This window comes from Cervus elaphus, chromosome 20, assembly GCF_910594005.1.
Source record: "Cervus elaphus chromosome 20, mCerEla1.1, whole genome shotgun sequence".
Classification (NCBI taxonomy): domain Eukaryota; kingdom Metazoa; phylum Chordata; class Mammalia; order Artiodactyla; family Cervidae; genus Cervus; species Cervus elaphus.
In genome coordinates this window covers 59,453,553-59,468,877 of record NC_057834.1, presented here as the reverse complement: position 1 = coordinate 59,468,877, position 15,325 = coordinate 59,453,553, and the positions used below count along the sequence as shown (strand labels likewise).

The following is a 15,325-nucleotide window of genomic DNA, read 5'->3' as shown; positions in this document are numbered from 1 at the left end:
ATGGCTGATTAGCATTGTTGTGTGGCAGAAACTGACACAACACCATTAGAGCAATTTTCCTTCAATTAAATTTAAAAATTATAACATGCTTTTGGTTTGTATGCTAATCTCTGTGATTATGTGTGGCACAGTGCTCATTCCAAAAGTGCCTAATGTATACCTTTAAATATTGAAATCAGAGGAAACATGCTTTTAGTTACTTCAAAGTTCCAAAAATAATCATTGAAATGGAATCAACAAGCAGACTTGGGGTGTGAGGTTAAATGAGAGAACTGTGCACCAGTCTTGCTTAAATCCTGTTAATCAAACAGGATTGTGACCATAAACATGTGTCAGTTAAAAAAAAGTTTGGCTGATATAAAAGTCATGGAAAAGTACAAAACTTACATATTAACATACCCTTCATTTCTGATGGATTTGACACAAACATCATTTTTAATTTGGCACAAAGAACTAAATCTAGGCATGTTCATAAACCTGCTGGTCCATCTGATTCTACTTTGCTCTGGAAAAAAAATTCCTTGTTAAAATCATCAGCGTATAAACTGGTTCTGTTTCAAAATTTGGAGTGAAGATGTTTAATGTTATCATGCTTCAATCCTTAGGTGTCAGCAAATTGTATTCTAAATTACAATACTCACAGCTGATGCCTGCTCTGTTACCCCTCTGTCCAGTTGCATGTTCTGGCTCCTTGTATGGAAACTGCAGAGTTGTATCCAAGGTTCTGAATCCTTCTTTAAGAGAATGATGCTTGTAGTACTCCACAAGTTCCTTTAGGAAAAAAGAATCAAACACACAAACTCCTTGACACATAATTATTTACAATGAAGGGATAATCAATTTAATGCTGAATTTTCCATAAGCCCCCTGGTGCCTCAGTGGTAAGGAATGTGTCAGCCAAAGAGGAGGTGCAGGTTCAACTCTAGCCTGCCGCAGTCTTCCCTGGGTCAGGAAGATCCCTTGGAGAAGGAAATAGCAACCCCTTCCAAGATTCTTGCCTGGAAAATCCCATGGACAGAGGAGCCTGGCAGCCTATAGTCCATGGGGTCGCAAAGAGTTGGACACGACTTAGTGACTAAACAACATGTTACAACAAGTAAATGGTAACCTGTCCCTGCTTCCTGGATGTAGAAGACACCCAACTAGTAACTGTCCTTGTTACCCAGACCGTTTATAATGTGAGTTACCCCACACTGTTAATCAATATCCTGTTAGTCTTCAGTCGGATGTAGTAAGTATAAAGAAGCCGTAATAAACCTCAAACTCAGAACAGAAATTCTTGTTCTTACTTATGAAATACTTTATTTTTGTTTAGGGAGGCAAGAGCTGTTTTATGAATATATAGTAATCTATAGTTTCTTGCATTTTCTTTCAACATAGCAGAAAAACAAACTTGATCCTAAATATGCTTTTCCACTGTAAATCAAAGTTGTTAAACCACAAACAGTGCTTACTTGGCATTGTTTCTGGCTTACGAGGAGTGTTAGTGACCTTCTCTCAGCTCTGAATGTCACCTGGTACTCACAGAAGTCAAGAATGTAGTTCTTTCCAATTTCCTCTTACACCTAATTTGCCTTAAATACATCCAAGCCTAATATCATAACTACCCACCATCTTTCATCTCATCATCTTTCATCACCACCATCTTTCATCTCATCATCTACAATCTCAGAATATTTCTTTGTGATGTCAGTTTCACAGATTCTGCAGAAATCGTAATCCCTCTACTTTAAACAGAAAATTAACAATGGTTAATTCATAATGGAAAATGGATATTATCACTAGATGAGTATCAGTTATGTTTCTTAGAAAAACCTGAAATGAAAATAAAAGCAAAATAATTTTTCACTGAATTATTCAGTGCTTCTTCTACAGCACTATTGTTTTAAACTGTATAAAAGCAACTCATTTCTTTAAAAAAAAAATTACACTGTCATTAACTCAGCCCTTCCATTCAGTGCTTATGTTCAAAGTCCCCCAAACAAAACAATCGAGTCAAAAATCACCTGAAAGAAGAGAAAGAGAACCATCAATGATTTATTTATTATTTATGAAAACTCGGATGAGTTGTGGGATGCATGGTGTGGGGTGTTCCAGGGATCATAGAGATTATGAAGAAAAGGTTCCTAGGCATACTCACCGTGGAAGGAAAGAGAAGGGTTATGGGAGTTTGGAGGCAAGAAGGAAAGCGGGCTTCCTTTTCAGAATCCAGAGAGGAAGAGGGAAGAGTTCATGAGGGGAGGTAGCTTGGCTTAAATTGAATAAAAGGGTAATTTCAAAAGCCAGGAAGGACAAAAGGATTATTTTAAGTAGAGCAGACAGGCTGGGAACAGACAAAGATAACAAAGACCGTCTTCATAAACTAAAAGCAGCATGGTTTGGTTCAAGTACTGGATAAAGCAAATGGAGATTCTTCACCTTTCACATCTGTAAAATGGGAATAATAAACCATTTCACAGATTATAGCAAAGAAAGTATAAAGTACCTAGTACCTGTGACTAACCATGAGAGCTACCATGATCACATGTGCTTCATAGTTTTATATACTATATATAGTTTTATATAGTTATATAATATATGTATAGTTTTATATAGTTTCTTACAATCTTCAGACAAGAAACAAGAGATGGGTCTTTTCCCCACTGATGTTCAAGGCTCAGTGAGATTAATCAGCTTGGGCAAGGTTGTAAAACTGGTGTCTGGCTCCAAAGTTTGTGCTGTCAACTACATTGTACTATTAGTAAATAATACCTGGTAAATGTAAATATGCAAAAAGGGAAGCAAAGGGAAGGAGCATTTTCTAAGTATCTTCTTGTTTTCTTAGACCCCAGATGATATGGTTTTACACATGCTATAACTTAAATTTTTTTTTCTTCCATTTTTTCTTCCTTGCTTGGGCCCAGATTATAAGCATCCTTGCTGAAGCAAAGGAGTAGTATCTGGCCAACTTAAAACAAAAAAAGCTAAAATATCAGAAGTTTTCAGTTCAGTTCAGTCACTCAGTTGTGTCCAACTCTTGGCGACCCCATGGACTGCAGCATGCCAGGCTTCCCTTTCCATCACCAACTCCTGGAATTTACTCAAACTCATGTCCATTGAGTCAGTGATGCCATCCAACCATCTCATCCTCCTCCTCTGTCGTCCTCTTCTCCTCCCGCCTTCAATCTTTCCCAGCATCAGGGTCTTTTCAAATGAGTCAGTTCTTCGCATCAGGTGGCCAAATATTGGAGTTTCAGCTTCAGCATCAGTCCTTCCAACAAATATTCAGGACTGATTTCCTTTAGAATGGACTGGTTGGATCTTCTTGTAGTCCAAGGGACTCTCAAGAGTCTTCTCCAACACCACAGTTCAAAAACATCAATTCTTCAGTGCTCAGCTTTCTCTATAGTCCAACTCTCACATCCATACATGACTACTGGAAAAACCATAACTTTGACTAGACGGACCTTTGCTGGCAAAGGAATGTCTCTGCTTTTAAATATGCTGTCTAGGTTGGTCATAACTTTTCTTCTGAGGAGCAAGCGTCTTTTAATTTCATGGTTGCAGTCACTATCTGCAGTGATTTTGGAGTCCCCCCAAAATAAAGTCTGTCACTGTTTCCATTGTTTCTCAGTCTATTTGCCATGATATGATGGGACCAGATGCCATGATCTTAGTTTTCAGAATGAATTTTAAGCCCACTTTTTCACTCTCCTCTTTCACTTTCATCAAGAGGCTCTTAGTTCTTCTTCACTTTCTGCCATAAGGGTGGTGCCATCTGCATATCTGAGGTTATTGATATTTCTCCCAGCAGTCTTGATTCCAGCTTGTGTTTCATCCAGCTTGGCATTTTGCATGATGTACTCTGCATATAAGTTAAATAAGCAGGGTGACAATATTGACTTATTCCTTTCCCTATTTGGAACCAGTCTGTTGTTCCATGTCCAGTTCTAACTGTTGCTTCCTGACCTGCATACAGATTTCTCAAGAAGCAGGTCAGGTGGTCTGGTATCCCCATCTCTTTCAGAATTTTTCATAAGAGTTTGTTGTGATCCACACAGTCAAGGGCTTTGGCGTAGTCAATAAAGCAGAAGTAGATGTTTTTCTGGAACTCTTGCTTTTTTGATAATCCAGCAGATGTTGGCAATTTGATCTTTGGTTCCTCTGCCTTTTCTAAATCCAGCTTGAACATCTGGAAGTTCATGGTTCATGTACTGTTGAAGCCTGGCTTGGAGAATTTTGAGCATTACTTTATTAGCATGTGAGATGAGTACAATTGTGTGGTAGTTTGAGCATTCTTTGGCATTGCCTTTCTTTGGGATTGGAATGAAAACTGACCTTTTCCAGTCCTGTGGCCACTGCTGAGTTTTCCAAATTTGCTGGCATATTGAGTGCAGCACTTTCACAGCATCATCTTTTAAGATTTTAAACAGCTCAACTGGAATTCCATCACCTCCACCAGCTTTGTTCATATTGATGCTTCCTAAGGCATCAGAAGTTTATATCCCCAAAATGGCTTCCCTGATCAGAATACAGCATTTATATTACGGTGGTTTTAACATGATTTGTAAAGGCAAGGTCTGGAATTAAATTCTGCTCAGAGACCAATATTATCATTTAAGTTTTTTAAATGCAAAATTTTGTAAGGTCTCTGAAAGAATTGTGCACTTTATCATTTGCATCAGCAACACTATATATATATATATATAACATTTCTCTTAGTTTTATCATTGAACTGAGTGAATGTGTTCTTTAGGAAAAAATGTGCAAATAAACAAAGTAATCAGAAGCCAATAACTTTGAAGTTTAATGTAACTGAAATTGTTGTAAATGTTATAAGTAATTTGTTATAAGTAATATGAATTTTATGCATGATATATCATGAGTTAGTATGAATTAAAGTTTATGAGAAGTTGGCTAGAAAACACAGAATTATCATACTGAAAAGGACTTGTTAATCATTTAATACCTACCCACCTCCAGATTTTATGGTAGCAAAAAATGACTTTTCCAAGGCCTAGGGCTGTGTGACTTGGTAAGCTGCAAAACACTTTATTATCACTTCAGTAAGCATGGAAGACATTTTAGTTCCATTTTTACCGTCTTATGAGGGTAAATCTTCCTACATGTTTCTAACTGGTAGAATTAAATAGTGCCACTGTGGATCTCTTTTAATTCATGCCTTTCTGCTTTCTATATTTTAGTCTAATCCGCCCCCGCTTTAGCAGTCATTGACCTTCAGGTACTACAAGTAAATAAGAAGACACTAAACAAAAGAAATCGCTAAGCTTTCCTTATCTCACACTGACACAGTGGTGTCAACAATTCAAGTCTCTCTGAAAAATAATGAGTGAGAGCCAGTTATTCCAATTACCAAGGAAACACGGGCAATGGAGATGATTTATAAACAGCATTTGGACATGGATTGTCTGGCATCCATGAAAATTAGAACAAAATTAATGCCTTGTAATCTGGATACAGAAATTCATTTATAATTTAAATTTAATGACTAGAAAAACAAAGATTTCGGTTAACCAAGCCATTGAAACCAGAGGAGGTAAAAAAAGGTTAGGTTATAACCACCTGAGGTCAATCTTCTTGAGAAACTGGCTAATTTAAAACAATTCTATATTTTGTTTGCATTTTACATCCTTTCCCAATTAAATTTAATCCTAGAATGTCATTAGGTAAATGAATATTACATAGGTGATATAACGTTATCAGTCATGATCAGAGGAAACTGAACTATACTTAAGAAATAACTCAATTCCTAGACCAAGATATAGTTATAGTGGCAACTGGGTTATTTCACATCAGCATAAAACGCATGACAAAAGGTAACTCCTTACAGTTGCAGAGGGAAGCCCCTAGCTCCCAGAGAGAAATGCCTATTAACCCTTTATCTTCTTCTAGAGGGGCTGGTACTCAGATAGGAGCCATTCCTTCTGATCAGGTGTCCATGTGTGGCATTTCCTAGTTTAGGGTCCAAGTATAGAACTATTTGAGGTTTTGGTACAGATAGATTTACTAATTTGAGAATTTTTTCAGAACTGAGTCCTTTTAGAATTCTTCAGAATCACAGTGATTTCACACAGTGAGGACTCAATATAAATTTGTTCAAGAAATGAACAGAAACAAAGAAGATAGGTTCAGACGAGTTCAATGGTCTTCAGCAACTTTTTACAGTGATTTTTCTTCCTGAAAAAGTATTTATCTAAGACTGAGATTTTTTAGTCCCTTGTCTGTCTTTTCACTATCATATCCATTTGCTTATTTTTTCAGTTTCACTGTAGTTTTGCAATCAATTCTTAATCCCCTTCCTTTAACTATCTGCATTATGTACTTCCTTACAAAAGATCCCCTGATATGGAGGGACAGAACACATGCATGTGTCTCCAGCAGTGACATTTCTGATGTTTTACACACACCATGTAATAAACTGTTAGCTTATGTGAGCTCTGTGACAACTACTTTTACTTCCCTTTCCAGAACTGAAAACACTTTTACCGCTCTCTGATACAAATTACTTGAAATCTTGCTCTTTATGGCATATATTATAATCACAGCTTTCCATGCAGATAGGAACCTGAGGATCTATGTTCACTAATCCAGGCCATGGTGTTATTTACTGGCTTTTCACATCTAACCTCAGAGGATGAGGAACTTTCTTGAGCTGAATCCAGGTGACACAAAGTTGAACTGATTGGTTCTTGCCACTGATTATTGCTTTCATCCTCTTTGCTTATCTCCTGTGATGGGAGTCCCTTTTGTTGCTTTCAAAGTCAGCAAGGCTGGTAGTCAGCTTTGGCCCTACAGCATTTTTTTGAAGTCTCATATTAACCATGATACCACAGAGCAGCCTCATTACCAAGCACCCTAAGTTCTGCAGGTGAGAGTCAAGCTGGTGTGTCTTTGCAGTGATGTGGAGACGCCCTGTGCATGCTTTTTTCATGTCTCAGCTGGGGCTGTTACTCATTATTTGCGCATCCACTTGCCACCTCCCTGCTAGGTTTTCCTTTCAGGAAGAAACCTCCTCAGGTTCCGTTCTCTCTGTGCACAGCTTGCTTGCTCCAGCAGAAGTAAGTCGCTGCCAGCAGGGAGGATGCCTGGATCTTGGTTGCCAATTTGACAGGGTTTGCATTTTCCAGGACACATCCTTAGCATGCTGCCCATCCTTAGCTTTTGAATTGGGAATGTGGTATTTGTCATGACAGGTTTTCTTACTTTTCTTTTGACTCAGTTCAATTCAGTTCAGTCGCTCAGTCACAAGATGCTTCAATTTTTTAAAATGCTGATTCCTCTCTTGATCGGTTCTAAATTTTTGGATAAGACTTTTAAGCTGGACTATTTTGTAAGGCTCTCTTACACTCAGTTTTAACTTTAGTGTTAACATCTGCAAAGTGCTTTGAGATGTTTTCTGGATGGATGCAGTATGTATCATTTGGTTGATGGTTCAGTCAGTGAGTGATCCTTCCCAATGTTACTCAAAGTACTTAACAGAGCTCTACAAAGGCATCTTATGTCCTATATCCAAATTCTTCATTATCTTAAGAAACTCTCCAACTTGAGAAACAGGCCTGAGATTACTTTTCAGGAAACAAGAACTTTTTTCTTTCCTGTTAGCAGTGCACATGTAATGATATATATGTATTGTTTATATGGACAGTACATAATATTCTTATATGCTAAGTTGCACTTTTTAAAATCAGAATTAATCATCTTTATATGAAGCAACTTGGTAACAATATACTCTTTCAATTTAAATCTAAAATTGTTATGAAATCACTGTCATATGGTAAAAGTGTGATCTTGTCCAAGGTAATGAAGGAGAACTGTAGCACAAATCACTTAGACTAGAAAATACAAAAAGGTTTTCCATTTGACAGTATATTGTATTTTGCATGAAATGAACCTGAATGTGTCTATGGTTCTAAGAATCATATAGTGTGGACTCTGAAATATCATCTTAAACTTGCAAACTTAGTTTACAATGAAAAATATGTTTAGGGCAATATAAAACTTAACTAGAATTCTTAAAATTTTCAGGATTCTGCTGCAAAATTAAGATATTATTCTCTTTAAATGTTTCAGCAAGCAACATTTCCAAGAAACTATAGAACTGAACTGACCTTTGCAATAAGAGAAAACTAAAGACCACAGATTGAAAAGAACTAATCAATGCTTACCATTAAACTTTTAAACTTTCTATTTTCCGCAATGTGAAAAAAGCCATCTCTCGTTAAAATCTTGATGTGCTTTGCTTCATTATTGTACCTGTGGGCAATGGATAACTTATGAATATAAATGTGTTTTTAATCAGTAGAAATCAATAATTACCAGAGGGCATGCCCCAATAACATTATAGGAATTAATTCTGAAAGCAAAATATATACCTATGCCAATACACTGGTGACAGCTAATTAACAAAATATATTCACTAGACTGGTTGAAGATACAACCAATTTTTAAAGTGAGATTGGGGGGCAGTAGATTTGACCAATCATTCTGCTCAATTTATTTATAAGATCAGTTTGAGAACACAGAAAAACAAAATAAAATCTAGTAATTTATAATTCTTAGGATTTACTAGAAACATACACACATCAAGTCACTGAAGCACAGTGTTATGAAAGAAATCTGGTATGCCAATTAGCAGCCTATAACACTTAATACCATTTTTTTCTAACAGATATTTTCAAGTATTAATGAACTGTCTAGAGAGATGATGCATTATTTCTGCTGCAATTAGAACCTTGGTTTTCAACTTCAGTGTTGTACATGCCAGATGATCCATGCAATTATGAAAACAGGAAAGCTATTTCTTGTCCTACTTACTTAATGCTAATTGCGTATTCTCCTGACTCTCTGGTCCTGTGTCTCACAAGGTAAGTACTGTTTACCCTGTTAATAAGTTCAGTCTCTGCCTGCAGTCTTTCCATGGCTCCAGCATACCTGTGAGAAGCAAGGACACAGAAAATTTAGGTAATACCTCAAAGAGCACAGAGGCTAAAAATCAGTGTCTGTCAGGATTTTAATTTAGTGGCAGATCTGAACTGTTTTTACTGCTATACTAATTATATTATTTCAAAAAATAATGCAGAAAAATGTCCTTTAAATATGTTCAAAGATACTGTAATCTCTACAAAGATTACAACAGTGAAGTGAACAATGCCAAACACACTACATATTTATCAATAAACAAGTGGAACAAAGAGAGGAATTAGTGGGTATTGGGTCAGAGAGAGGGCTGTGGAGAGTTTAGGGTCAAGAAGGAAAAATACTTTGGGGAAGGATGGCCCATGTAAGACACACTCAGATATACACACACATGTACATATATACACACATTCCTCCAAAATTTCACATTTCCTAGGTAAAACAGTATGAAATAAAATCTCCTTTGAGTATTAAGAAAATTTAGGGACAATTTAAATTATTTTTAAATAATTATTTTTTAGATATAAAATTCTTATAGTCCACAATTTTGATAATCAATTTTCTTAAGAAACTACTAGTAGCAAATAGAATTTTTAAAAGATATTTTCAAAACCAAAATTCTGTTGTTCCCAAACTCTGTTGGCTTAAGCATACAAAAATTCCATAACATTACAAGGGACAAATTCAATGTTAAAATATCCTTTAATGACCCTTCACATTAAATACAGGTTTAGCTTTTACTGACAAAACATTTCCGAGATTATGGGTAATAAAAGTTAAAGGAAAAAGTTTTATGTTGAAATTGGCTATCTTTCAAATCAATATTCTAGAAAATTTCTAATTTCTATAGATTCATGTAACCCCAATGCAGTTGGGGTCCCCTAGAGACTCAGTGGTAAAGAATCCTCCTGCCAGCGCAAGGGATGCGGGTCCTGGGTCAGGAAGACTCCCTGGAGTAGGAAATGACAACCTGCTCCAGTATTCTTGCCTGGAACATTCCATAGACAGAGGAGCCTGGCAGGGTACAGTCCATGCGGTTGCAAAGCGTTGGACACGACTGAGCAGGGACGCCCCCTCCACACACACACACGCAAATACACACATTCCCTCTACTCCCACTTCCTGGTGAGTTTTTATCTTAAATGGGTGTTGGATTTTGTCAAAAGCTTTCTCTGCATCTATTGAGATGATTACATGGTTTTTATTCTTCAACTTGTTAATGTGGTGTATCACAGATTTGCACATACTACAAAATCCTGTATCCCTGGGATAAATTCCACTTGATTGTGGTGTATGATCTTTTAGTGTATTGTTGGATTTAGTTTGCTAGTATTTTGTTGAGAATTTTTGTGTCTATATTCATCCATGATATTGGCCTGTGATTTTTATGTGTGTGGTATCTTTGTCTGGTTTTGATATCCGGGTGATGGTGGCCTCACAGAATGAGTATGGAAGTGTTCTATCCTCTGAGATTTTTGGAAGAGTTTCAGAAGGACAGGTGTTAACTCTTCTCTAAATGTTTGATAGGATTTGACTGTGAAGTCATCTGGTCCTGGACTTGTTTGCTGGGAGTTTCTTAATCACAGTTTCCATTTCAGTACTTCTGATTGGTCTGTTCACATACTTTCCATTTATTCCTGGTTCAGTTGGAGGAGACTGAATTTGTTTTTGAAGATCTTTTTTCTTCCCCTCCTCTTTTGTTCTCTCCTCTTGTCATTTGATGTCTATCTTTAGTGATGTGTTTGGATTGCTTTGTTTTTTTAATTGTGTGTTTCAACCATAGATTTTTGCTTTGTGGTTCCCAGGAGTTGTTTTTTTTTTTTTTTTTGAGTAGTAATGTAGTTTATTTTAAGTTAAAATATATGTTGTTGTTCTTGTTTAGTTGCTAAGTTGTGTCCAGCTCTTTGCAGCCTCATGGACTGTAGCCCACCAGGCTCCGCTGCCCATGGAATTTTCCAGGCAAGAATACTGGAGTGGATTGCCATTTCCTTCTCCAGGGAATCTTTCTGATTCAGGGATCAAAGCTGCATTTCCTACACTGGCAGGTGGATTCTTTACCTCTGAACCACCATGAGTATAGCATTTAAAAATAATTTTATTATTTTAAAATTATTTTATATTGGAGTATATTTGATTAACAATGTGTTTCATCTGACAGCAGAGTGATTCAGTTATGTATGTGTGTGTGTGTGTGTATGTATTGTTTCAAAATTATTTTCTCATTTAGGTTATTACAGAGATCAAACAGAGTTCTCTATGCTATACCTTGTCCTCTATGCTATATCCTTGTTGATTATGTTTTCAATATAGCACTATGTACATGTCAATCCCACACTCCCAATCTATCCCTCCTGCCTGACCTTTCCCCTCAGTAACCATAAGTTCTCTAAGTCTGTGAGTCTGTTTGTTTTGTGAATAAGTTCATTTGTATTATTTAAGACTCTGTATATAAACTGATGTCATATATTTTGTCTTTCTCTGTCTCATTTCACTTAGTCTCCAAGTCTATCCATGCTGCTGCAAATAGCATTATTTCATTCTTTTTATGGCTAAGTTATACCTTTTGTATATATGTACCACATCTTTATCCATTCATCCATCACTGGACTTTTAGGTTGCTTCTATGTCTTAGCTATTGTAGACAGCATGGCAATGAACATTGAGATGCATGTATCCTTTTGAACCATGGTTTTCTCCAAATATATGCCCAGGTGTGGGACTGCTGGATCATATGGTAGCTTTATTTTAGTTTTGTAAGGAACCTAAATACCGTTCTCTATAGTGACTGCACCAATTTACATTCCCACCAACAGTGTAGGAGGGTTCACCTTTCTCTCTATACCATCTGGAGCAATTATTGTTTGTAGACTTTTTGATGATGGTCATAATGACTGGTGTGAGGTGATTCCTCATTGTAGTTTTGATTTGCATTTCTCTAATAATTAGCAGTGTTCAGCATCTTTTCATGAACCTTTTGGCTGTATCTCATGTGAATTCATGTCCTTCTACCCTGCCATCGTGTCTTCTCCCATTATGTATCTCCCATGACATTTTGATATAGCAGTCTACAAATGTACACAGTTGTTTTATGTTGCTGATCCCTTCATTTCAAGTTCATCTCCAGTATCCGGCATTTGTATTCTCCTCTTCTCAAAATTGCTGGTTTTGATATCATATTTGTATATGGATGATTTCCTATGTTTATGTTTTCTCTTACCAGTGAGATTTTCCATTTGTAGTTTTCTTGATTCTAGCTGTGGCCTTTTCTTTTCCACCTACAGAAGTCCCTTTAGCATTTGTTGCAAAGGTGGTCTGGTGGTGCTGAATTCTCTTAGTTTTTGCTTATCTGTGAAACTTCTGATTTCTCCATTGAATCTGAATGAGAGCCTTGCTGGATAGAATATTCTTGGTTGTAGGTTTTTCCCTTTCATCACATTAAATATGTTGTGCCACTCTTTCTGGTCTGCAGAATTTTTGCTTAAAAATCAGCAGATAACCTTATCAGGGTTCCCTTGTATGTTATTTGTTGCTTTTCCCTTGATTTTAATATTTTTTTCTGTCTTTTATTTTTGTCTGTTTGATTAATACGTGTCTGAGCATGTTCCTTCTTGGTTTATCTTGTATGGAACGCTGCACTTCCTGGATTTGAGTGAATGTTTCCTTTCTCGTTAGGGAAGTATTTGGCTACAATCTTTTCAAATATTTTCTCAGGCCCTCCTTCTCTCTCTTTGCCTTCTGAGTTTTTATCAATTCAGATTTCAGGACAGAAAACCACTGTTTCTCTATTTATGCTCATGCCATCATAGTGCTGCCCCTCACTCTCCTTTCCGTAACTGCTCCAAAGCCTAGCCATCATCTGACCCAATTTTGTCATGTTGTCACATTCAAAGAAACATCCGACATCAAAAAACAAGTCCTCAAGTTTTTGTTTGTTCAGACTTCTTTGTCTCTACCCCAATTTTTTTTCCAAGTTCTCCAAATGAATTATAGACGCCCCAGTGATACCTGTTGAGCACCATGTACTATACCTGTTAATTCTTTCTATGGAGACATCCATTTTTTCCAAACCCTCCACCCTCTTGGTCTAATCACCACTGCTTTCTCTCCAAGCCTGCTGAATTAGTGTAGTCCTGGAATCCCTTCACTCCCATTTCCTAGATTTTGTATCGCCCTCTTTCCTGGTTTACTAGCTAATTCCTCAGATTTCTATAAATGAATATATGGGATGTAATACTTAGAAGGTCTCATATCTATGATATTTGTATTTTACTTAATAATCCTTAATTCACAATTTGGCTGGATAAATAGTTCTAGGTGACAAATCATTTGCTTCTCAAATTTTAAGGCACTGTTCTGCTGTTCTAACTTCCAATTCAATGCCCATTCTGATTTCTGAGTCTTTGTAGGTCATCTTTTTTTTCCCCCTCTCTGGAAACTCAAATTCATTGCTCTATATAGCAAAGTTCATAATAATAAGCCTTCCTGTTATATGCTGTACTAAAAAGTTCAGTGTTGTCCTGGGCTTTCAGGAGCATCTTTGATATAGAGTCATATAGCCTTCAGTTCTAAAAAAGTTTTGGTTTTATCTTTTTTTTATATATATAATTGTTGTTAGTTTCTCTTTCTCAAGTTCCTATTAAATGAAGGCCAGACTTCTCAGGTCAGTAGTCTGCTCTATCTTTTCTCTATTACCGCTCTTTGATTTTCTAGAGGATTTATTCAACTTTATTTCCCAATTCCTCTCCTCAACACCTAGAGAGCGCTTTCTCATTCTCAGTCTCTGTCTCTTTTATGAAACATCCAGCTCACTTATATGGATATATTGTTATCTCTTAATTCTGAGAATATTAATTAAAGGCGTCTCTCTTCTGCCCATGCTAATGTTTGTAATTCTTCCAAGGTTCTTTTTGACATTTCTTTTTTTCTCTACTTCAAGGCTTTTCTCAAATGTCTGGTTACTCTTTGTTGTCTGCTCATATTTTGCTGGATGGCTCAGGAAACTCAGACAGGGGCTCTGTATCAACCTAGAGGGGTGGGATGGGGAGGGAGATGGGAGGAAGGTTCAAAAGGGAGGGGATATATGTATACCTATGGCTGATTCAAGTTGAGGTTTGACAGAAAACAGCAAAATTCTGTAAAGTAGTTTTCCTTCAATAAAAAGAAAGAAAGAGAAAGGCATCCAAGTACTGACTGGGAGTTCTGTGTGGGGGCAGTATGGGAGGCTCACTGGGTTGGAACCTGACCATTTGGGAAGAAGCTGATGATGGAGCTGGATTTTAGGGTTTTTAATTCTGAGTCTATTCCATTTCTTTAGAGAAAAATCTTCCAAATTCCTATCTTGATGCAAGGAGAGAGTAGTCCATGTGTGTGAGACACAGCTGTCTCAGTACTGAAATTGAGCTATACAGAGGAACTGACGATCATCATCAGTCTGTATACTGACTTTCCTTCATTTGACTGATCTGTTTTCAGTATAGCATCTCTGCCAATTTTTGCTGGGCCTCTTCTTTCCAAGTCTAGGCCTCATATGGCTCAATTTTTCCAAGTAATATACCTTCTAATTCATGTCTCTTGCTAAGGGAGGGAAAGGTAAGTTGTCTGACTAGTTGGAGGATGAGGCAGGGACACTGTATATGCATCCTTTACTCCATAAGGATTTTCAGACAGTTCCTCAGATTTAAGCCCCATGTCTCATCCCAGTCTTCATGACACCCAAAAACATAGACTGAACTCTGTTTTATTTCATGGCTTATAAAAGAGACAAAGTTTACCTTATGGGAACAGCTTTAAAATGGGAAAATAATAAGGATATTCAACTCCTTAATGACTTGAGAAAGTGAAAGTCGCTCAGTAGTGTCCAACTCTTTGTAACCCCATGGACTATACACTTCATGTAATTCTTCAGGCCAGAATACTGGAGTGGGCAACCGTTCCCTCCTCCAGGGGATCTTCCCAACCCAGGGATAGAATCCAGGTCTCCCGCACTGCAGGCAGATTCTTTACCAGCTGAGCCATAAAGGAAGACCAAAAATACTAGAGTGGGTAGTCTATCCCTTCTCCAGAAGATCTTCCTGACCCAGGAATCGAACCGGGGTCTCCTGCATTGCAGGCAGATTCTTTACCAGCTGAGACTAAGCTATCAGGGAAGCCCTCTTAATGACTTGAAAACCACAGTGTAATTTTTCTCTAAACAGTTTAGTTTTTCTGAAACTGACGGTTTCATTTTCTGATATAGTTGATCATTTTGTTCCTTAGCAGAAAGCATTTCACATGAAACTGCCTGTTTAGTGTGAAGAAACTGTCACAAGTTTCTTAAGAAAAGAAAAAGTAATTTTGAAATTCTATTGTCTTTATTTCTTACTGTTTTCAAGGGTGTTCCCTCATCTAAACATCTTGATTTTTTTTTATC

General features: G+C 37.0%; 1 protein-coding gene across 1 annotated transcript in view; it reads right to left on the bottom strand.

Moving 5' to 3' along the window:
* VAV3 (vav guanine nucleotide exchange factor 3) overlaps positions 1–15,325 on the bottom strand; it is a 412,159-nt gene that overhangs the window by 23,492 nt on the left and 373,342 nt on the right. Inside the window, exons 23-25 of the mRNA XM_043878931.1 lie at positions 8,815–8,931; positions 8,166–8,253; positions 642–771 (exon numbers count right to left, since the gene is read on the bottom strand). Of these exons, the coding sequence (XP_043734866.1) occupies positions 642–771; positions 8,166–8,253; positions 8,815–8,931 (335 nt within the window). The remainder of the gene's footprint in view (positions 1–641; positions 772–8,165; positions 8,254–8,814; positions 8,932–15,325) is intronic.